This window comes from Microchirus variegatus (genome assembly GCF_963457635.1).
Source record: "Microchirus variegatus genome assembly, chromosome: 18".
NCBI lineage: Eukaryota > Metazoa > Chordata > Actinopteri > Pleuronectiformes > Soleidae > Microchirus > Microchirus variegatus.
Genome location: NC_139819.1, coordinates 9,558,965 through 9,582,191, shown reverse-complemented (window position 1 = coordinate 9,582,191; position 23,227 = coordinate 9,558,965). Strand labels below are relative to the sequence as shown.

Sequence of the window (23,227 nt, the reverse complement as noted above, 5' to 3'; positions counted from 1 at the left end):
GAAACAAGTTTACAAATGCAACATAGCCTACCTGTAGATATGAAACTAATCAAGCTGGTTATAGAATGGTGTCGGGTTACCATGGTAACCGTTCCGTTACCGTTAAAGTATTTATTTATTGACAAGTATGTTTACTCCATCTAATACCCAATGAATCAAAGACTTATATTTTCTTTTGTAGTTCCCTGGTTAATTATACATCCCTACTGTTACTGTATGTATGGGTTGCAGGAACACAGTTATTAATTGCACTCTTTTAGCATTTAGCTTCAGTAAAATGATGTGCATTGAACATCTCTTGGTTTTGGAGTTAGGTTAGGCTCAACATTATTGTCCCCGTGGGGAAATTTGTCTTGTCATTTCTTTCATATGTTGTTCATTCACTTATGTGAGCTACAATACCTAGGTAAACATGTCTTGTAATAATACCATACATAGGCAGAATTTAACATACGTGTTAAAAGTTGGATATTAAAACCATTTATTTAAATAATAAGCATCTAACAATTGGTATTCAGATGTCTGGAAAAGTATGGAATTTTGAAATGGAAAACATGTAGTAACTCTTTGTGCAATATAATCCACATACTGAGTCAATGCCTGGTTTTGTAGACAACAGTGAGACTGATGTCTGTGTGAAGAAACATTTGTACACGTGTGTGATTGGTTGTGTCGACTCGGCAAACTGTCTATAATGAATATGTACGATCTGGGGAACAAATAAAGGACTCTCTTATCTTATATATCGTCTACGATAGTATCTTAATTGTTTTAACGATGTGTGAAATAACAATATCGAGTATGACCCTCATTTTGCAAAAAACCATCACAACACACCTTTTTGAGAGGCCACACATTCACATGAGTAAGCCTAATTGTCAGATTGGACTGTTTTCAGCCAAAATATTTGGGCGGTTTTAGTCAGGGTTTTGTATGTGTCTGGCTTGAAATGTAATCTCAATTTGGCCATAAAACGCATGAAAATTAGTTGTGAGTTAGATGCCAAAAAGATTACACTAGCATAGTGTTGTCCAAAAATGGTAAAAAAAAGTCATAGTATAGTGAAAAATGGTCAAAAACAATGGTCAAAAATGGCATAGTATAGTATGTCATCCAAAAAAATGTTTTAAGTCATACTATACTATGTGGTCCAAAATGTGACCATTTTTGGAGAAAAAAAATTTGGTCCAAAATTGGACAAAAACGACATACTATACTATGTCGTTTTTGATTCTGACAATTTTTTTGAAAAACTTTTTTTGGTCCAAAACTTGACAAAAACGTCACACTATACTATGCAGTACGTCATACTATACTATGTCTCCAAAATGTAACCATTTTTGGAGAAAAAATATTTGGTCCAAAATTGGACAAAAACGACATACTATACTATGTCGTCCAAAATCTGACCAGTTTTTTGAAAAACGTTTTTTTGGTCCAAAACTTGACAAAAACGTCACACTATACTATGCAGTACGTCATACTATACTATATCTCCAAAATGTGACCATTTTTGGAGAAAAAAAATTTGGTCCAAAATTGGACAAAAACGACATACTATACTATGTCGTTTTTGATTCTGACCAGTTTTTTGAAAAACGTTTTTTTGGTCCAAAACTTGACAAAAATGTCACACTATACTATGCAGTACGTCATACTATACTATGTCTCCAAAATGTGACCATTTTTGGAGAAAAAAAATTTGGTCCAAAATTGGACAAAAACGACATACTATACTATGTCGTTTTTGATTCTGACAATTTTTTTGAAAAACGTTTTTTTGGTCCAAAATTGACAAAAACGTCACACTATACTATGCAGTACGTCATACTATACTATGTCTCCAAAATGTGACCATTTTTGGAGAAAAAAGAATTTGGTCCAAAATTGGACAAAAACAACATACTATACTATGTCGTTTTTGATTCTGACCAGTTTTTTGAAAAACGTTTTTTTGGTCCAAAACTTGACAAAAACGTCACACTATACTATGCAGTACGTCATACTATACTATATCTCCAAAATGTGACCCTTTTTGGAGAAAAAACATTTGGTCCAAAATTGGACAAAAACGACATACTATACTATGTCGTTTTTGATTCTGACATTTTTTTTGAAAAACGTTTTTTTGGTCCAAAACTTGACAAAAACGTCACACTATACTATGCAGTACGTCATACTATACTATGTCTCCAAAATGTGACCATTTTTGGAGAAAAAAAATTTGGTCCAAAATTGGACAAAAACGACATACTATACTATGTCGTCCAAAATCTGACCAGTTTTTTGAAAAACGTTTTTTTGGTCCAAAACTTGACACAAACGTCACACTATACTATGCAGTATGTCATACTATACTATGTCTCCAAAATGTAACCCTTTTTGGAGAAAAAAAATTTGGTCCAAAATTGGACAAAAACGACATACTATACTATGTCGTTTTTGATTCTGACCAGTTTTTGGAAAAACGTTTTTTTGGTCCAAAACTTGACAAAAACGTCACACTATACTATGCAGTACGTCATACTATACTATGTCTCCAAAATGTGACCATTTTTGGAGAAAAAAAATTTGGTCCAAAATTGGACAAAAACGACATACTATACTATGTCGTTTTTGATTCTGACAATTTTTTTGAAAAACGTTTTTTTGGTCCAAAATTGACAAAAACGTCACACTATACTATGCAGTACGTCATACTATACTATGTCTCCAAAATGTGACCATTTTTGGAGAAAAATGACACTGTTTTTGACAGTGTCATTGGCAGTGTCAAAATTTGGTCCAATTTTGGACCAAATTTTTTTTCTCCAAAAATGGTCACATTTTGGACCACATAGTATAGTATGACTTAAAACATTTTTTTGGATGACATACTATACTATGCCATTTTTGACCATTGTTTTTGACCATTTTTCACTATACTATGACTTTTTTTTACCATTTTTGGACAACACTATGCTAGTGTAATCTTTTTGGCATCTAACTCACAACTAATTTTCATGCGTTTTATGGCCAAATTGAGATTACATTTCAAGCCAGACACATACAAAACCCTGACTAAAACCGCCCAAATATTTTGGCTGAAAACAGTCCAATCTGACAATTAGGCTTACTCATGTGAATGTGTGGCCTCTCAAAAAGGTGTGTTGTGATGGTTTTTTGCAAAATGAGGGTCATACTCGATATTGTTATTTCACACATCGTTAAAACAATTAAGATACTATCGTAGACGATATATAAGATAAGAGAGTCCTTTATTTGTTCCCCAGATCGTACATATTCATTATAGACAGTTTGCCGAGTCGACACAACCAATCACACACGTGTACAAATGTTTCTTCACACAGACATCAGTCTCACTGTTGTCTACAAAACCAGGCATTGACTCAGTATGTGGATTATATTGCACAAAGAGTTACTACATGTTTTCCATTTCAAAATTCCATACTTTTCCAGACATCTGAATACCAATTGTTAGATGCTTATTATTTAAATAAATGGTTTTAATATCCAACTTTTAACACGTATGTTAAATTCTGCCTATGTATGGTATTATTACAAGACATGTTTACCTAGGTATTGTAGCTCACATAGTGTGACGTTTTTGTCAAGTTTTGGACCAAAAAAACGTTTTTCAAAAAACTGGTCAGATTTTGGACGACATAGTATAGTATGTCGTTTTTGTCCAATTTTGGACCAAATTTTTTTTCTCCAAAAATGGTCACATTTTGGAGATATAGTATAGTATGACGTACTACATAGTATAGTGTGACGTTTTGGTCAATTTTGGACCAAAAAAACGTTTTTCAAAAAAATTGTCAGAATCAAAAACGACATAGTATAGTATGTCGTTTTTGTCCAATTTTGGACCAAATTTTTTTTCTCCAAAAATGGTCACATTTTGGAGATATAGTATAGTATGACGTACTGCATAGTATCGTGTGACGTTTTTGTCAAGTTTTGGACCAAAAAAACGTTTTTCAAAAAAATTGTCAGATCTTGGACGACATAGTATAGTATGTCGTTTTTGTCAAATTTTGGACCAAAATTTTTTTTTCTCCAAAAATGGTCACATTTTGGAGATATAGTATAGTATGACGTACTACATAGTATATTGTGACGTTTTTGTCAATTTTGGACCAAAAAAACGTTTTTCAAAAAAATTGTCAGAATCAAAAACGACATAGTATAGTATGTCGTTTTTGTCCAATTTTGGACCAAATATTTTTTCTCCAAAAAGGGTTACATTTTGGAGACATAGTATAGTATGACGTACTGCATAGTATAGTGTGACGTTTTTGTCAAGTTTTGGACCAAAAAAACGTTTTTCAAAAAAGTACGTCATACTATACTATATCTCCAAAATGTGACCCTTTTTGGAGAAAAAACATTTGGTCCAAAATTGGACAAAAACGACATACTATAGTGAAAAATGGTCAAAAACACATACTAGACTATGTCGTTTTTGATTCTGACAATTTTTTTGAAAAACGTTTTTTTGGTCCAAAACTTGACAAAAACGTCACACTATACTATGCAGTACGTCATACTATACTATGTCTCCAAAATGTAACCCTTTTTGGAGAAAAAATATTTGGTCCAAAATTGGACAAAAACGACATACTATACTATGTCGTTTTTGATTCTGACAATTTTTTTGAAAAACGTTTTTTTGGTCCAAAATTGACAAAAACGTCACAATATACTATGTAGTACGTCATACTATACTATATCTCCAAAATGTGACCATTTTTGGAGAAAAAAAAATTTTGGTCCAAAATTTGACAAAAACGACATACTATACTATGTCGTCCAAGATCTGACAATTTTTTTGAAAAACGTTTTTTTGGTCCAAAACTTGACAAAAACGTCACACGATACTATGCAGTACGTCATACTATACTATATCTCCAAAATGTGACCATTTTTGGAGAAAAAAAATTTGGTCCAAAATTGGACAAAAACGACATACTATACTATGTCGTTTTTGATTCTGACAATTTTTTTGAAAAACGTTTTTTTGGTCCAAAATTGACCAAAACGTCACACTATACTATGTAGTACGTCATACTATACTATATCTCCAAAATGTGACCATTTTTGGAGAAAAAAAATTTGGTCCAAAATTGGACAAAAACGACATACTATACTATGTCGTCCAAAATCTGACCAGTTTTTTGAAAAACGTTTTTTTGGTCCAAAACTTGACAAAAACGTCACACTATACTATGCAGTATGTCATACTATACTATGTCTCCAAAATGTGACCCTTTTTGGAGAAAAAAAATTTGGTCCAAAAATTGGACAAAAACTACATACTATACTATGTCGTTTTTGATTCTGACCAGTTTTTTGAAAAACGTTTTTTTGGTCCAAAACTTGACAAAAACGTCACACTATACTATGCGTCATACTATACTATGTCTCCAAAATGTGACCATTTTTGGAGAAAAAAAATTTGGTCCAAAATTGGACAAAAACGACATACTATACTATGTCGTTTTTGATTCTGACAATTTTTTTGAAAAACGTTTTTTTGGTCCAAAACTTGACAAAAACGTCACACTATACTATGCAGTACGTCATACTATACTATGTCTCCAAAATGTAACCCTTTTTGGAGAAAAAAAATTTGGTCCAAAATTGGACAAAAACTACAGACTATACTTTGTCGTTTTTGATTCTGACAAGTTTTTGGAAAAACGTTTTTTTGGTCCAAAACTTGACAAAAACGTCACACTATACTATGCAGTACGTCATACTATACTATGTCTCCAAAATGTGACAATTTTTGGAGAAAAAAAATTTGGTCCAAAATTGGACAAAAACGACATACTATACTATGTCGTTTTTGATTCTGACCAGTTTTTTGAAAAACGTTTTTTTGGTCCAAAACTTGACAAAAACGTCACACTATACTATGCAGTACGTCATACTATACTATGTCTCCAAAATGTGACCATTTTTGGAGAAAAAAAATTTGGTCCAAAATTGGACAAAAACGACATACTATACTATGTCGTCCAAAATCTGACCAGTTTTTTGAAAAACGTTTTTTTGGTCCAAAACTTGACAAAAACGTCACACTATACTATGCAGTACGTCATACTATACTATATCTCCAAAATGTGACCATTTTTGGAGAAAAAAAATTTGGTCCAAAATTGGACAAAAACGACATACTATACTATGTTGTCCAAAATCTGACCAGTTTTTTGAAAAACGTTTTTTTGGTCCAAAACTTGACACAAACGTCACACTATACTATGCAGTATGTCATACTATACTATGTCTCCAAAATGTGACCCTTTTTGGAGAAAAAAAATTTGGTCCAAAAATTGGACAAAAACTACATACTATACTATGTCGTTTTTGATTCTGACCAGTTTTTTGAAAAACGTTTTTTTGGTCCAAAACTTGACAAAAACGTCACACTATACTATGCGTCATACTATACTATGTCTCCAAAATGTGACCATTTTTGGAGAAAAAAAGATTTGGTCCAAAATTGGACAAAAACGACATACTATACTATGTCGTTTTTGATTCTGACAATTTTTTTGAAAAACGTTTTTTTGGTCCAAAATTGACAAAAACGTCACACTATACTATGTAGTACGTCATACTATACTATATCTCCAAAATGTGACCATTTTTGGAGAAAAAAAATTTGGTCCAAAATTGGACAAAAACGACATACTATACTATGTCGTCCAAAATCTGACCAGTTTTTTGAAAAACGTTTTTTTGGTCCAAAACTTGACACAAACGTCACACTATACTATGCAGTATGTCATACTATACTATGTCTCCAAAATGTGACCCTTTTTGGAGAAAAAAAATTTGGTCCAAAAATTGGACAAAAACTACATACTATACTATGTCGTTTTTGATTCTGACCAGTTTTTTGAAAAACGTTTTTTTGGTCCAAAACTTGACAAAAACGTCACACTATACTATGCGTCATACTATACTATGTCTCCAAAATGTGACCATTTTTGGAGAAAAAAAATTTGGTCCAAAATTGGACAAAAACGACATACTATACTATGTTGTCCAAAATCTGACCAGTTTTTTGAAAAACGTTTTTTTGGTCCAAAACTTGACACAAACGTCACACTATACTATGCAGTATGTCATACTATACTATGTCTCCAAAATGTGACCCTTTTTGGAGAAAAAAAATTTGGTCCAAAAATTGGACAAAAACTACATACTATACTATGTCGTTTTTGATTCTGACCAGTTTTTTGAAAAACGTTTTTTTGGTCCAAAACTTGACAAAAACGTCACACTATACTATGCGTCATACTATACTATGTCTCCAAAATGTGACCATTTTTGGAGAAAAAAAGATTTGGTCCAAAATTGGACAAAAACGACATACTATACTATGTCGTTTTTGATTCTGACAATTTTTTTGAAAAACGTTTTTTTGGTCCAAAATTGACAAAAACGTCACACTATACTATGTAGTACGTCATACTATACTATATCTCCAAAATGTGACCATTTTTGGAGAAAAAAAATTTGGTCCAAAATTGGACAAAAACGACATACTATACTATGTCGTCCAAAATCTGACCAGTTTTTTGAAAAACGTTTTTTTGGTCCAAAACTTGACACAAACGTCACACTATACTATGCAGTATGTCATACTATACTATGTCTCCAAAATGTGACCCTTTTTGGAGAAAAAAAATTTGGTCCAAAAATTGGACAAAAACTACATACTATACTATGTCGTTTTTGATTCTGACCAGTTTTTTGAAAAACGTTTTTTTGGTCCAAAACTTGACAAAAACGTCACACTATACTATGCGTCATACTATACTATGTCTCCAAAATGTGACCATTTTTGGAGAAAAAAAATTTGGTCCAAAATTGGACAAAAACGACATACTATACTATGTCGTTTTTGATTCTGACAATTTTTTTGAAAAACGTTTTTTTGGTCCAAAACTTGACAAAAACGTCACACTATACTATGCAGTACGTCATACTATACTATGTCTCCAAAATGTAACCCTTTTTGGAGAAAAAAAATTTGGTCCAAAATTGGACAAAAACTACAGACTATACTTTGTCGTTTTTGATTCTGACAAGTTTTTGGAAAAACGTTTTTTTGGTCCAAAACTTGACAAAAACGTCACACTATACTATGCAGTACGTCATACTATACTATGTCTCCAAAATGTAACCCTTTTTGGAGAAAAAAAATTTGGTCCAAAATTGGATAAAAACGACATACTATACTATGTCGTTTTTGATTCTGACAATTTTTTTGAAAAACGTTTTTTTGGTCCAAAACTTGACAAAAACGTCACACTATACTATGCAGTACGTCATACTATACTATGTCTCCAAAATGTAACCCTTTTTGGAGAAAAAAAATTTGGTCCAAAATTGGACAAAAACTACATACTATACTTTGTCGTTTTTGATTCTGACCAGTTTTTTGAAAAACGTTTTTTTGGTCCAAAACTTGACACAAACGTCACACTATACTATGCGTCATACTATACTATGTCTCCAAAATGTGACCATTTTTGGAGAAAAAAAATTTGGTCCAAAATTGGACAAAAACGACATACTATACTATGTCGTTTTTGATTCTGACCAATTTTTTTGAAAAACGTTTTTTTGGTCCAAAACTTGACAAAAACGTCACACTATACTATGCAGTACGTCATACTATACTATGTCTCCAAAATGTAACCCTTTTTGGAGAAAAAAAATTTGGTCCAAAATTGGACAAAAACTACAGATTGATTCTGACCAGTTTTTTGAAAAACGTTTTTTTGGTCCAAAACTTGACAAAAACGTCACACTATACTATGCAGTACGTCATACTATACTATGTCTCCAAAATGTGACCATTTTTGGAGAAAAAAAATTTGGTCCAAAATTGGACAAAAACGACATACTATACTATGTCGTTTTTGATTCTGACAATTTTTTTGAAAAACGTTTTTTTGGTCCAAAACTTGACAAAAACGTCACACTATACTATGCAGTACGTCATACTATACCATGTCTCCAAAATGTGACCATTTTTGGAGAAAAAAAAATTTGGTCCAAAATTGGACAAAAACGACATACTATACCATGTCTCCAAAATGTGAGAAAACGACAAAAACGACAAAAACGACATACTATACTATGTCGTTTTTGATTCTGACAATAATTTTGAAAAACTTTTTTTTGGTCCAAAATTGACAAAAACGTCACACTATACTATATAGTACGTCATACTATACTATGTCTCCAAAATGTAACCCTTTTTGGAGAAAAAAAATTTGGTCCAAAATTGGATAAAAACGACATACTATACTATGTAGTTTCTGATTCTGACAATTTTTTTGAAAAACGTTTTTTTGGTCCAAAACTTGACGAAAACGTCACACTATACTATGTCGTTTTTGATTCTGACAATTTTTTTGAAAAACGTTTTTTTGGTCCAAAAACGACATACTATACTATGTCGTCCAAAATCTGACCAGTTTTTTGAAAAACGTTTTTTTGGTCCAAAACTTGACAAAAACGTCACACTATACTATGCAGTACGTCATACTATACTATGTCTCCAAAATGTAACCATTTTTGGAGAAAAAAAATTTGGTCCAAAATTGGACAAAAACGACATACTATACTATGTCGTTTTTGATTCTGACAATTTTTTTGAAAAACGTTTTTTTGGTCCAAAATTGACAAAAACGTCACACTATACTATGTAGTACGTCATACTATACTATATCTCCAAAATGTGACCATTTTTGGAGAAAAAAGAATTTGGTCCAAAATTGGACAAAAACAACATACTATACTATGTCGTTTTTGATTCTGACCAGTTTTTTGAAAAACGTTTTTTTGGTCCAAAACTTGACAAAAACGTCACACTATACTATGCAGTACGTCATACTATACTATATCTCCAAAATGTGACCCTTTTTGGAGAAAAAACATTTGGTCCAAAATTGGACAAAAACGACATACTATACTATGTCGTTTTTGATTCTGACATTTTTTTTGAAAAACGTTTTTTTGGTCCAAAACTTGACAAAAACGTCACACTATACTATGCAGTACGTCATACTATACTATGTCTCCAAAATGTGACAATTTTTGGAGAAAAAAAATTTGGTCCAAAATTGGACAAAAACGACATACTATACTATGTCGTTTTTGATTCTGAAATTTTTTTTGAAAAACGTTTTTTTGGTCCAAAACTTGACCAAAACGTCACACTATACTATGCAGTACGTCATACTATACTATGTCTCCAAAATGTGACCATTTTTGGAGAAAAAAAATTTGGTCCAAAATTGGACAAAAACGACATACTATACTATGTCGTTTTTGATTCTGACCAGTTTTTTGAAAAACGTTTTTTTGGTCCAAAACTTGACAAAAACGTCACACGATACCATGCAGTACGTCATACTATACTATGTCTCCAAAATGTGACCCTTTTTGGAGAAAAAAAATTTGGTCCAAAATTGGACAAAAACGACATACTATACTATGTCGTTTTTGATTCTGACAATTTTTTTGAAAAACGTTTTTTGGTCCAAAACTTGACAAAAACGTCTCACTATACTATGCAGTACGTCATACTATACTATGTCTCCAAAATGTGACCATTTTTGGAGAAAAAAAATTTGGTCCAAAATTGGACAAAAACGACATACTATACTATGTCGTTTTTGATTCTGACCAGTTTTTTGAAAAACGTGTTTTTGGTCCAAAACTTGACAAAAACGTCACACTATACTATGCAGTACGTCATACTATACTATGTCTCCAAAATGTGACCATTTTTGGAGAAAAAAAATTTGGTCCAAAATTGGACAAAAACGACATACTATACTATGTCGTTTTTGATTCTGACCAGTTTTTTGAAAAACGTTTTTTTGGTCCAAAACTTGACAAAAACGTCACACTATACTATGCAGTACGTCATACTATACTATATCTCCAAAATGTGACCCTTTTTGGAGAAAAAAAATTTGGTCCAAAATTGGACAAAAACGACATACTATACCATGTCGTTTTTGATTCTGACAATTTTTTTGAAAAACGTTTTTTTGGTCCAAAACTTGACAAAAACGTCACACTATACTATGCAGTACGTCATACTATACTATATCTCCAAAATGTGACCCTTTTTGGAGAAAAAAAATTTGGTCCAAAATTGGACAAAAACGACATACTATACTATGTCGTCCAAAATCTGACCAGTTTTTTGAAAAACGTTTTTTTGGTCCAAAACTTGACAAAAACGTCACACTATACTATGCAGTACGTCATACTATACTATGTCTCCAAAATGTAACCATTTTTGGAGAAAAAAAATTTGGTCCAAAATTGGACAAAAACGACATACTATACTATGTCGTTTTTGATTCTGACAATTTTTTTGAAAAACGTTTTTTTGGTCCAAAACTTGACAAAAACGTCACACTATACTATGCAGTACGTCATACTATACTATGTCTCCAAAATGTGACCATTTTTGGAGAAAAAAAATTTGGTCCAAAATTGGACAAAATTCAAAATGTCACACTATACTATACTAGTACTACTGGAGAAAAAAAAAATTTGGTCCAAAATTGGACAAAAACGACATACTATACTATGTCGTCCAAAATCTGACCAGTTTTTTGAAAAACGTTTTTTTGGTCCAAAACTTGACAAAAACGTCACACTATACTATGCAGTACGTCATACTATACTATGTCTCCAAAATGTGACCATTTTTGGAGAAAAAAAATTTGGTCCAAAATTGGACAAAAACGACATACTATACTATGTCGTTTTTGATTCTGACCAGTTTTTTGAAAAACGTTTTTTGGTCCAAAACTTGACAAAAACATCACACTATACTATGCAGTACGTCATACTATACTATGTCTCCAAAATGTGACCATTTTTGGAGAAAAAAAATTTGGTCCAAAATTGGACAAAAACGACATACTATACTATGTCGTTTTTGATTCTGACAATTTTTTTGAAAAACGTTTTTTTGGTCCAAAACTTGACAAAAACGTCACACTATACTATGCAGTAAGTCATACTATACTATGTCTCCAAAATGTGACCATTTTTGGAGAAAAAAAATTTGGTCCAAAATTGGACAAAAACGACATACTATACTATGTCGTTTTTGATTCTGACAATTTTTTTGAAAAACGTTTTTTTGGTCCAAAACTTGACAAAAACGTCACACTATACTATGCAGTACGTCATACTATACTATGTGGTCCAAAATGTGACCATTTTTTGAATAAAAAAATTGGTCCAAAATTTGACAAAAACGTCATACTATACTATGTCGTCCAAAATCTGACAATTCTTTTGAAAAACACTTTTTTGGTACAAAACTTGACAAAAACGTCACACCATACTATGCAGTATGTCATACTATACTATGTGGTGCAAAATGTGACCATTTAAAAAAAAAAAATTGGTCCAAAATTTGACAAAAAAGTCATACTATAGTATGTCGTCCAAAATCTGACAATCTTTTTGAAAAACATTTTTTTGGTCCAAAACTTGACAAAAACGTCACACCATACCACGTAGTACGTCATACTATACTATGAGGTCCAAAATGTGACCATTTTTTGAAAAAAAAAAGTCTGTCCAAAATTTGACAAAAACGTCATACTATACTATGTCGTCCAAAATCTGACAATTTTTTTGAAAAAAAATGTTTTGGTACAAAACTTGACAAAAACGTCACACTATACTATGTAGTACGTCATATTATACTATGCGGTCCAAAATGTGACCATTTTTTGAAAAAAAAAATTGGTCCAAAATTTGACAAATTTTGACAAAAACGTCATACTATACTACAAAACGGCAAAGTATAGTATGTCGTCCAAAATTACATTTTGGTGCAAGTTAGTACGACATACTAAACAATGACATTTTTGTGCGATTTTGGAAGACATACCAAAGTATGACTGCTCGGTACAATTTTGGATGACATACTAAAAAAAGTAAATCAGAGATAGCCTCTGGTGGCCTCTGTTGGTCATATTGCAAGTGTAAGTGTGGAAGCATAAACAAGCAGAAACACAGAGCCACCAAAAACACTCCGTGGGGTGAAGTAACTCTGACATGTTGGTGTCTTTTTGGACGACATACGAAACTATGACATTTTGGCCTGATTTTAGATGATGTATCCCTCTCTACAGGAACCACTGTCAGTGTATGCTCATGAGTGGGCAGGGCCTTTACAAGAGTCTCCTCTTCTCAGGTCAGACACAGATCAGAAGACAGTTATTCTTTTTAACAGGTATGTGTCTCCACTCTCAGTCCTAGCTTAACTGCAGGAGCTTATTCACTCCACTGTGTGAATATCCTTTACAAATATGATTCTCTGCATCCATCTAGTGGCCATTTTCCATCATTACATGTGAAATAACCACAATTTAAATGCTCACTCAGTTATTTTCAGCATGATAAGTCCAACCTCTGTGTCTACATAACAATTTTCTATTCAATTTTTAGAAAAAAATTGAAATATACAAATAATTTAAACCTCTGCTGAAACAAGAGATTTTCAAAGTACTTTACTTCAGTAGCTATCTTCAGATGGTCACACACACACACACACACGCACACACAAAAATAACTTTATTGTGCCTGCAGGAACTGTCATTATTGCTGTGGTACACAGGAAATGAAAGTGGAACATGAAACAACAGCAAACAGGATTCAGAGGTTACAGTGTGTTGCACACATTTCAGCAAGGCCAACATTTGACACAAGCAAGTTACTGTGGATTAATAGAAATCATACGATGACTTCATATGAGAGATGTGTAAATGAGTAAGCAAAGGATGTGGAAATGAGGCGGACACGAGGGCGGGAGGATTTATCTCGGTCACTACTCTTGTCTTTAGCTGAACATTACAAAAGAAATAAAAAATACTGGACTTTATAAAGCTCAGCAGTAAAATGACAAACAAAACCGGGAAACAGTAAAATCACAATAAGTTTAACCCATGGTTTAAACCTAGCTATAATTTACTTTATATTTAATACGTGCTGGTATTGAACATGTTTGTTGAGCATGTAAACAATTATATATCATCATTAGAAAATAAAGATCCCATAAAGGACCTGTTCAGTGCTGACCTTAGACCAGGGGTTAAAAGTAAAGTAATTTCTGCTGTTCAGTCCATCAGGATAATTAAATTTGCTCTTCTCAAATGATTTATTTATTTATTTGTTGCCAAATGTGAGATTAAAAATGTTTTACACATGAACTAATATGGGAATGCAATTGCATGTGTATAGCTCTTAAGTATCAACATGCTAAAAAGCAGATGACACCTGTCTCAACTTACACTAGCTCTAGTTTTGACAACATTTTGACAAATTAGGATGAAGAAGAGCAAAATCATTCCATCCACATTATCAACAGAGGGATTATAATCTGACTAAAATGAAGTACGTTTAGACTTCACACACACACACACGCATCACTGGAACCAACATTGGAGCAGTCAGGAGCAACAAAGACAGTACAAATACGCCTTCTTATAAACATACATCATTCAAAATAGCAGTGGAGCATTTATTGAAACAATATTCACACAATTGGCAAGATGTACAAAAATTCACCACAAAGAACATGTCAATTAAAGGAAGTATATGTTAGGCCCCAGTTTCAGTTTCTTTTTGACCCGTAATGCTTTTGCCTCAGTTGTCTCGTCTAAAGGGCTAAAGCAAAACTTGGACTCTGAGTTTATGACAGTATGTTTTGCACTTTGTCATTTTTGAGGGATCTAATAAAACTATGCTCCAATCCATTCTACCCCCTCAGGGTCCCCGTGTCCCTGCCTCGGCTGAAAAACACAGCATTCCACCTCATACTGATTTATCTGCCGGATCAGCCTTTCTCCTGCTCTTTTGTTATCCAAGAAACAGAGTGGTGTCATTTTTATCTGCGAGCTCTGAGAAGGAAGGTACAATGTTTATTACAGTGGATTAATAAACACATTGTCATGTGTGTGATTCGCGGTCCAATAATAATAAAAAAATAGAGCAAAAGGGTAAATACAGAAGTGCAGCTCATCATGACAGCAGCTCCACAGCCTCAAAGACTTCTGATGAGAAGCTTGAGCTGACAAAAACATGGTTCTCCACTGACTCATCACTCTCTTCCAAACAGCAGCTGTCACGGTTGATGAGGCTGCTCTCAGCAGTGGGACTGATGACAATAATGCGCGGAACACCCTGAGGCAACAACTGATCAGTTGAGGGGACTTTTCTGAAACTGAAGGAGGTGAACGAGTCGCTCTTGTGGCTGTTGAGTCCATCATGGACGCTGCTTTTCTCCTGCCCGGCGTCTGACAGGTCATTGGTCAGGCTCTGGCTGCGCCTCCCGGTAAGAACTAGCAGAGGGACAGTGGCCATGGTAAGAGAGCTGGAAACCAGTTCGTGCTCACATATGCTCGACGACTCGTTCATGGTAGATGAACGCTAACAAACGAAGAAACAAGAACAAAACAAATGATTCGCAAAATATCAGTAGATGATTGCATGCAGACACACTTTCAAGGTCATTTTCAAATTCGACGTACACTCAATAATCAATAAATTTTTTAAAAAGTCTTTTCTCACCCGCTCTACTGCATTGGTCTGCTTCTCTAATTGTTTGTGATAGGACCTCCCCCTTCTAGAGCGACCATGTGCCGATGTGTTTCTGAAGGACTTCCTGCCCAAAGGCTGCATCTGTACATCTTTTAGTACCTGCAGGAGAGAACAGAAATGACTGAGCCGGATTAAACCGAGCGAACATACAGTAGCTCAAAAAAGATATTTCAAATCGAAATAGAAACATCTTTCACTTGGAAAACATTTCTTCCATTTCTCCTAGAAATGATGGTTCCAAAAGGGTTCTCCTACAAGGGCTGAGGTTCTACCTGGAAACATTTGCTTCTGAAAAACTCTTTCCCCGAAGAAAGGGTTTTTGATCCAGAGAACCCTTTAAAACCCCTTTCCTGAATGAAGGGTTTTAAAAGGGTTCTTTGTGGAATCCTCCAAAAGGGTTATAAAAAGGTTCCAAAAAGGGTTCTCCTATGAGGACAAGCCGAAGAACCTTGTATGGTTCTACTGAGCACTTTTCTTTCTAAGAGTGTTTAAAACCTGTCTTGCACATAGTGGGTTTACAGCATGGTAGAATCTTGTATATTTTAACATTTAGGTTTTATTAATCTAATTTAAACACATGTATATTATATTAATTGAAAAAAAAAAATAACATGAAATAATTCTAATTCTAACAATGGATCAGTGGAAAACAACGGTAGACATTTGTTATTATCAGTTCAATCAGCTTCATATACAAAGAAAAAATCATCAAATCATCTAAAAGAAAACCAAACTTCAGGTCGAGAATGGATCTTATATACAGTCACCATGTCTGTGGAGTTGGAGGCTGCTGTAATGAAGTGTTTCCTTGATGCTGTGGATTGTCTACTGATGACAGAGTCCCCAAAAGAAGACTCGCTGATGGAGGAGGACGAGATGCATTCTTTCCGAGGACTGGGCGACAGAAACCAGAGGCAGGGGAACTTCTCTGCCAGAGTCATCCTAAAATACAGCATATATGCAATGGTTGTAATGTAACAAAGTACATTACCGCTGCATGCTACTGCACTTGAGTTCACGTATCTGTACTTTACTTTGTTATTTATATTCCGAGCAACTATGACGTCTACTCCGCTACATTTCCTCTATCTCTGTTACTTGTTACTACCAAATGAAATAATAAGAAGAAGAGTATTCACATGCTTTGACATGAGGTCAAGTGTCAAGAATTGAACCCACACTCAACCTTCCAGTTGATAGACAATTTGCCCTACCACTGAGCTACCATGGCTCAATCCTAACTCCTCACTTCTTGTGACTAAAAGTGACTTCAACTTCTACCAAAGTCATTTTCTGCTGAGATTTAATTTACTCAAGTATCTCTATTAGGTACTTTATACAAGACTGAGTACAAGTAAATGTAAATAATGTTAAAATGTTGTAATGTGTCCTTTTCAAGTCCCAGAAGAACCGTGCGTTACCTGTATTTGTTATGTATGATAGCGTAGATGATAGGATTGTAGATCGCGGAGGCTTTTGCTATCACTGCAGGGACGGCCTTGGAATATGGCGACAAGATGTTGGCATGCCTGAACGAGACAGAACACAGTAACTAACCTTGGTATTATCTATCTATCTATCTATCTATCTATCTATCTATCTATCTGTCTATCTATCTATCTATCTATCTATCTATCTATCTATCTATCTATCTATCTATCTATCTATCTATCTATCTATCTATCTATCTATCTATCTATCTATCTATCTATCTATCTATCTATCTATCTATCTATCTATCTATCTATCTATCTATCTATCTATCTATCTATCTATCTATCTATCTATCTATCTATCTATCTAGACTACCATTCCCGATGTGAAAAGAAAGATGTAATTTTAGCGTGACATAACTACAGCTCATCCTCCTGTTCTTCTCAGGACAGACGTGTGGATAAATCACTGTTATGACAGGGTATTAGAAAGTACATCGTCTGTTCTCTGTCCCCTTTTCCAAGGTACTACGAGACGGAACATTATGTAAAGCCACACGGAACGCTATTTTTCTTTGTTCATGCTTACTCAAAATCACATGTCGCGTGGAAAGTTTCGTTTTAGAGCCTGAATGACAAATGTGGTCATTTTTTAATTAAAGGATTGAATTCCTACCTCCCAGGTATTTTCACATTTTTGACTCCACAATAACACATTATCGTACTAAAAGCAGCAAAACAAAATTCCACTTTAACAATGAACATGAAATCTTAATACAGTCTTACCCGGCCCAGGAAATCAGTGTGACGCAGGCGTACGGTGACCAGGAGAGGACATAAACCACAATGACAACAAAGGCGATCTTTGCCAACTTCCACTCATTCCTGATGGACTTCTGCTTGATGACAGTGGATCTCCTCACCTGGGTCCCGAGACGTTCTACCTCCCTGTAGGTGGAGCGGGACACACCGGAAAGAAGCAGTTACGGAGAAAGCTAGAACTTCAAAAAAATCAATTCAGCGCCAAATCACAACATCCTCATCATCTCAAGGCACTGTAGACAACATCACGCAGGGCAGAGAATCCCAACAATTCACACAATGAGTACTAGGCACCAGTGGAGAGAAAACTCCCTTTTAACAGAAAGAAATCTCTGACAGAACCAGACTTAAAGATGTGCAGCCATCTGCCTCGACCGGTTGGGGTGAAAGGGAAAAATGGGGGGACAGAGGAGAGGTGGGGGACAAGAGGGAGATGAGGTAGAGACAGAAGAACGAGACCAGGAGCAGATATACAACAGTTGTGTCCCATAGTATTCTCTGATATAACGCTTACGTACCTGCTTGTCTTTCTTATGGACAGAAACATTAAAAGGTAGCAGTAAAAGATGATTCCCAGTGGGATAAAGAAAACAAAACAGCAGAGCATCATGGTGTAGCTCCTATTGGCCAGTGAGTACGTGACATAATCCCATGTACAAGATGTCATCAGGCCTTCAGGGATATACGAGCCTAGAAGGGTAAAAGGGACATTTTGTGGGTGTGTGTGTGCGTGATATCGGGTTCAACATCAGGGTTTGAACATGTCTTAAGATAAGATACTCACTCCAGCCAACCAGAGGAGCCAGACTCCAAGCCAAAGAGTAAAGCCAGACCATGAGGATCACCAGGGTGGTTCTTCGCTTGGAGGTCCAGTTGATCGCCCGCAGTGGCTTGGTGATCACCATGTAGCGGTCAATGGAGATGGCCAGCAGGTTTATCATGGAGGCAATGCCAAACAAGGCACCGCAGAACGCGTACATCTTACAGCCTACGGGGAATGAGTACATACCAACATCTAGTACATGACTCAGCAGCAGTATGTACAGGCTCTGTGTTTAAGGCAACTGACAGAGGAGATCTGAGCATATTGGAAATACGAAATGGTAACACTTTACATTACAGTACAGGTACAAAATGATAATTGGGTGGTAAGAGTTTTGTAAAAGGAAGGTGATATCAGGGTAATACCATCTTAGTTCTAGAAAATTTCCAAACATTTCCATGAATGTACACTGAAAGTAGTCCAGAGTGATTCTCATTATCAAGCTATTACTTTTGAAATAACATGGTATTAATGTCATATTATCTCCTTATTATAATAAATATATTAAAAAAAAACAACATATTTACCCATCTCTCCAAACACCCATTCCTTGTAGAGACAGTTGATGAAGAATATGGGCGACTGAGTGAAGGCCATGAGGAAGTCACTGACTGCCAAGTTCATGATGAGGTAGTTTGGCAGATTACGGAGTTTCTTATTACTGCACACACACACACACAAAAAAAGGATAAAGAAGGATTTTTTTATGATCAGTACATACCACATATTCTCCTCCTCCAATATAATAAAGGTGCAGGTCCGAGTTGTTTTTTTGTTTGGTTGGAAGTCATTTAAGAAAGACATGATGGTTGATAATGTGCAATTCTGATCCATATATAATGTAATGACGGACCATTCGTCTGATTTTGTAACTCCAAATAATATTACAATCATCAACTGTAACTCGTGAATCAGTTGGTGAATTGTGTGAACTGATCAACTCTGTGTGAACCTGCGTTCATGCCAGATAGCGTAAGCAGCATATTGATCTGCCTCTTTGACTTTTTATCGATAAAACTGTGCGTGTCCTGTTCTACTGAAATAAAAGTATCTGCTTCCTGAGAACCATTGAACTTATATAACAAGTATATACTTATTTATTTCTAATGGCGGAGCCAGTGTTCCATGTGCGTTTGCATATCACTAGAACATCCGCATAATTCCAAGAATATCAGTCAAGGTAATTACCCACCACACCCCTCTGTCACTCGGTGTCTCTCTGTGCGCGAATACATTTTCCCAGAACCCATGAAATCATGCACATTTCTGATTCAGTGGACACAAATTATCCTCCCCTGCACAATGGAGGGTCCATAATCTATCTAAAGTGATGGACAGATGACAATCCTCAGAACGCGCGTGCTCGCTCACTCACTCATGCATGCACACACACACACACACACACACAGAGAGCGAGAGACTTTCGATTTTGACCCAGTTTCTGTGAAACACTTAACGTCACTGACACAATGAGAGATCAATGGAATGGCTGTCCAAATTATACAACACGTAACACACTGATTTAGAAACGGATTTACTTGGAGAATGACATACAATATTGAAAAATGTCATTTATTTTGAAAGGTACCTGTTGCAGGTGAACCCAAGTAAATTTTGCCAGCGATTTTAACTGCACCTTCTATTCAATGCAGTGTTTTTTTCTGAAAACCCCCCAAAACCCACAGAGTTTTGCCAAAGAAAAATAAATATCCACCCATCCATCCATTTTCTACCACTTTATCCTCCTACCACTGTGCCAATCTCAGTTGACATAGGGCGATAGGCGGGGTACGCCCTGGACAGATCGCCAGTCCATCACAGGGCAGAAAAAATAAATATAAATCACGACCTTGCACCAAAAAACAGCATTTAAAATGAAGCCAACATTTTTTTGACACGGCAGTTCACATCATTTCTCAAAGACACAGGGGAGATTCAGTCCTGTGGTCATGATGTTGCACTTTGTTGCCATGCAACTGAGATGCAACGATTATTTTATTGGTAGTTGCCAGCTTTTTGCCAGGTAAATTAAATAATGCAAAAACCTTAAATTGAATGTTGTATCATTGATGCCCAAATTTCTATTTAAAATACTGCAGGGGTTTTTTTTTTGGTCCGCCCACAACTCAGACTTTCTGTCCACTGCTGCATCTGTGATTAGATGATCTCAGTGATTAACACATCTTCTCAGGCCTCTGACAGAGACGCGATCCAGAGGGCTTATTCCCGGCAGATGAAATGTGGTTTTTGAAAGCTCTATTGACAAGACACACACACACATGAACTCACCTGTAGAAAGCGAACATAACCAAAGCATTGCCAACGATGCCCATCGCCCCGATGACGAAGACAAAAAAAGCGACGATGTAGTGAGCGTGGTCGGGCACATCCACCTTGCTGAAGAAGCTGCTCTGGGTGTGTGCTTTCTCTGGCTCCATGCTCTCAGTGGACCACATGGCTCAAGCACCTCAGCAGGACCACCAACCTGGCAGGATGCAGTAGGTCTACCAGGGTGTAATCCACTTGCTTTTGCTCATGCTGTGCCTCCATAGTTGTGTCATTGGTAAAACGGCGTGTCTTCCTCAGATAAAGCAAGATCAAGACCAATCAACAGATTCTGGAAAAAAAAAAAAAACTTTTTGTCCAGTGGGGTCATATATAGACGATGTCCATATTCTTTACAAGCAGCATCCACTCTATTCCACCTGTGCGACCCAACCTGTTACTGAGTTAAAAAAAATTCTTCAGTGAGTTAAATCCAAACACTTGCTCCACATTGTCACGCTCAGCGTGAGCCCTGCAGCCTCTTCACCCGTCGCACCAGCTGTGCACCAAGCTCTGAATCAGTGGCTTGTCTCAGATTATCTTGCCAACTCTTACCCACTCCCTCTCTTTCTCCCTCCCTCCCTCACTCACTGTCCCATATGTTGCTCCGTTTTGCCTCGTCATACTCCTCCTCTCCTCCTCACTCTCTCCATCTCTCCTCAAACCCACTGTCCCTGTTGCTCAGTGCCACCCGCCCTCCACACAACGTGGTCCAACCCTAAGCTCTAACCCTTTAACCACCAGATCCTTACATAACAGACACGATGTTCTCTCAACACTAACAGTATTAACAAGCAGCCACGTCTGCCTCAGAAATGCATCGCACGTGTGAAGATTTTCTTTTAAAAAAACAACAACAACAACAACAAAACAGTGATCTCCTTTAATTTGTGTTCATCTGTATTCCATGACCACATTCATCTTGGAAAACTGACGATGAAACACTTTTGCATGCACGCGAGCGCTCATGCATGCGTGACTATTGGTGCATGCACTGCTGCAACATCGTTGTCAGTTCTAACACGCACACGGCTGTTTTAGATCATTAATGGCACCGCAAAAAACACCCAGGCGACGTCCCACTCATAACTTATATAGAGTATAGAAGCAATTCATCACGACATAGACACACACACAAACATACTCTTGTAAACCTCATGAAGACCCTTGGCCAATTATCCTAACCTAAACCATCTAACCCATAGAAACCATGTCTTAACCCTCAAAAAAAGTCCTTTAAAGTTGTGAGGATCAGGCAAAATTGTTCACACAAAGATAAATCAAAGTTTCTCCTTACAGCTTACTACACGCACGCACACACACACACACACACACGCACACACGTTAGTGCAGCTATTTGTCTTAGGGATCTGCACTTGAGTTTCAGTTGGACAGCCTAAACAAAGCTTTATCCCTAACCTTAGCCTAACCTTATTAGGAACAGGTTCTGTTCTCCATGAGGACTACTGGTCCTGACAAGGTCAGACTAAAGCCAGAAAAGGTCGTAGAGAGGTAACGAATACAAGCGCATGCACACGCATTGTTTCATCGCATCCCTTCAGCTGAGGTTATTCACCTGAATAGAGGGCATAATGAGCCAGCCTTTGTTTGGTAAGAGGCAAGTAATCAATATGTCTTTTGTTTGTCGATGCACCTATAGTTGATCAGAGAGAGTGTGTACATTGTCTGGACATGTGATCCGTTAATTCTCATTAATATACATTTAAAAAACGGATCCTGATATCTAATTTAAGGTCAGTTATGACCCAATATGTCCTGTCCTGGTCTGAACGGTGGTCTTATGACTGCCTGTGAGACATACAGAGGGTTGGAAGCAGGCCCACATGTGCTGGTCATTGCTTTTTATGGTGCTGGACAAGCTGGTAAAAGGGGAGATGAAGGGAATAGAAAAGGAGATGAAGAGTGAACAGCTTAGACAGAGATGCCAACAAGCCCCTAGAGGAAGGGATAGCCTTAATCTGCACACTGTGCATGCATGTGGATCACTGTTTGATGTGCCTGGAAACATGTATGGGTGTGTCATATGTGTGCACACGGGCATGCGTGCGTGTGTGTGTGTGTCTGTCCTCTAGACTGTACTTGTGTATGTTTATTCATGTGCTACAACACAGAGACATCACAGAGGATT

The 23,227-nt window shown here is 35.9% G+C and overlaps 1 protein-coding gene across 1 annotated transcript; it reads right to left on the bottom strand.

Moving 5' to 3' along the window:
• Nucleotides 1-15,096: 15,096 nt before the first annotated feature.
• LOC310940231 (melanopsin-A-like) lies at nucleotides 15,097-21,209 on the bottom strand (the record flags this gene model as incomplete). The annotated part of the gene is made up of 9 exons (XM_083905162.1): nucleotides 15,097-15,504; nucleotides 15,646-15,774; nucleotides 16,443-16,617; nucleotides 17,097-17,204; nucleotides 17,895-18,056; nucleotides 18,449-18,620; nucleotides 18,715-18,918; nucleotides 19,281-19,414; nucleotides 21,043-21,209. 9 exons carry the CDS (start codon nucleotides 21,207-21,209, stop codon nucleotides 15,097-15,099), a joined length of 1,659 nt encoding a protein of 552 aa, XP_083761288.1.
• Nucleotides 21,210-23,227: the final 2,018 nt, after the last annotated feature.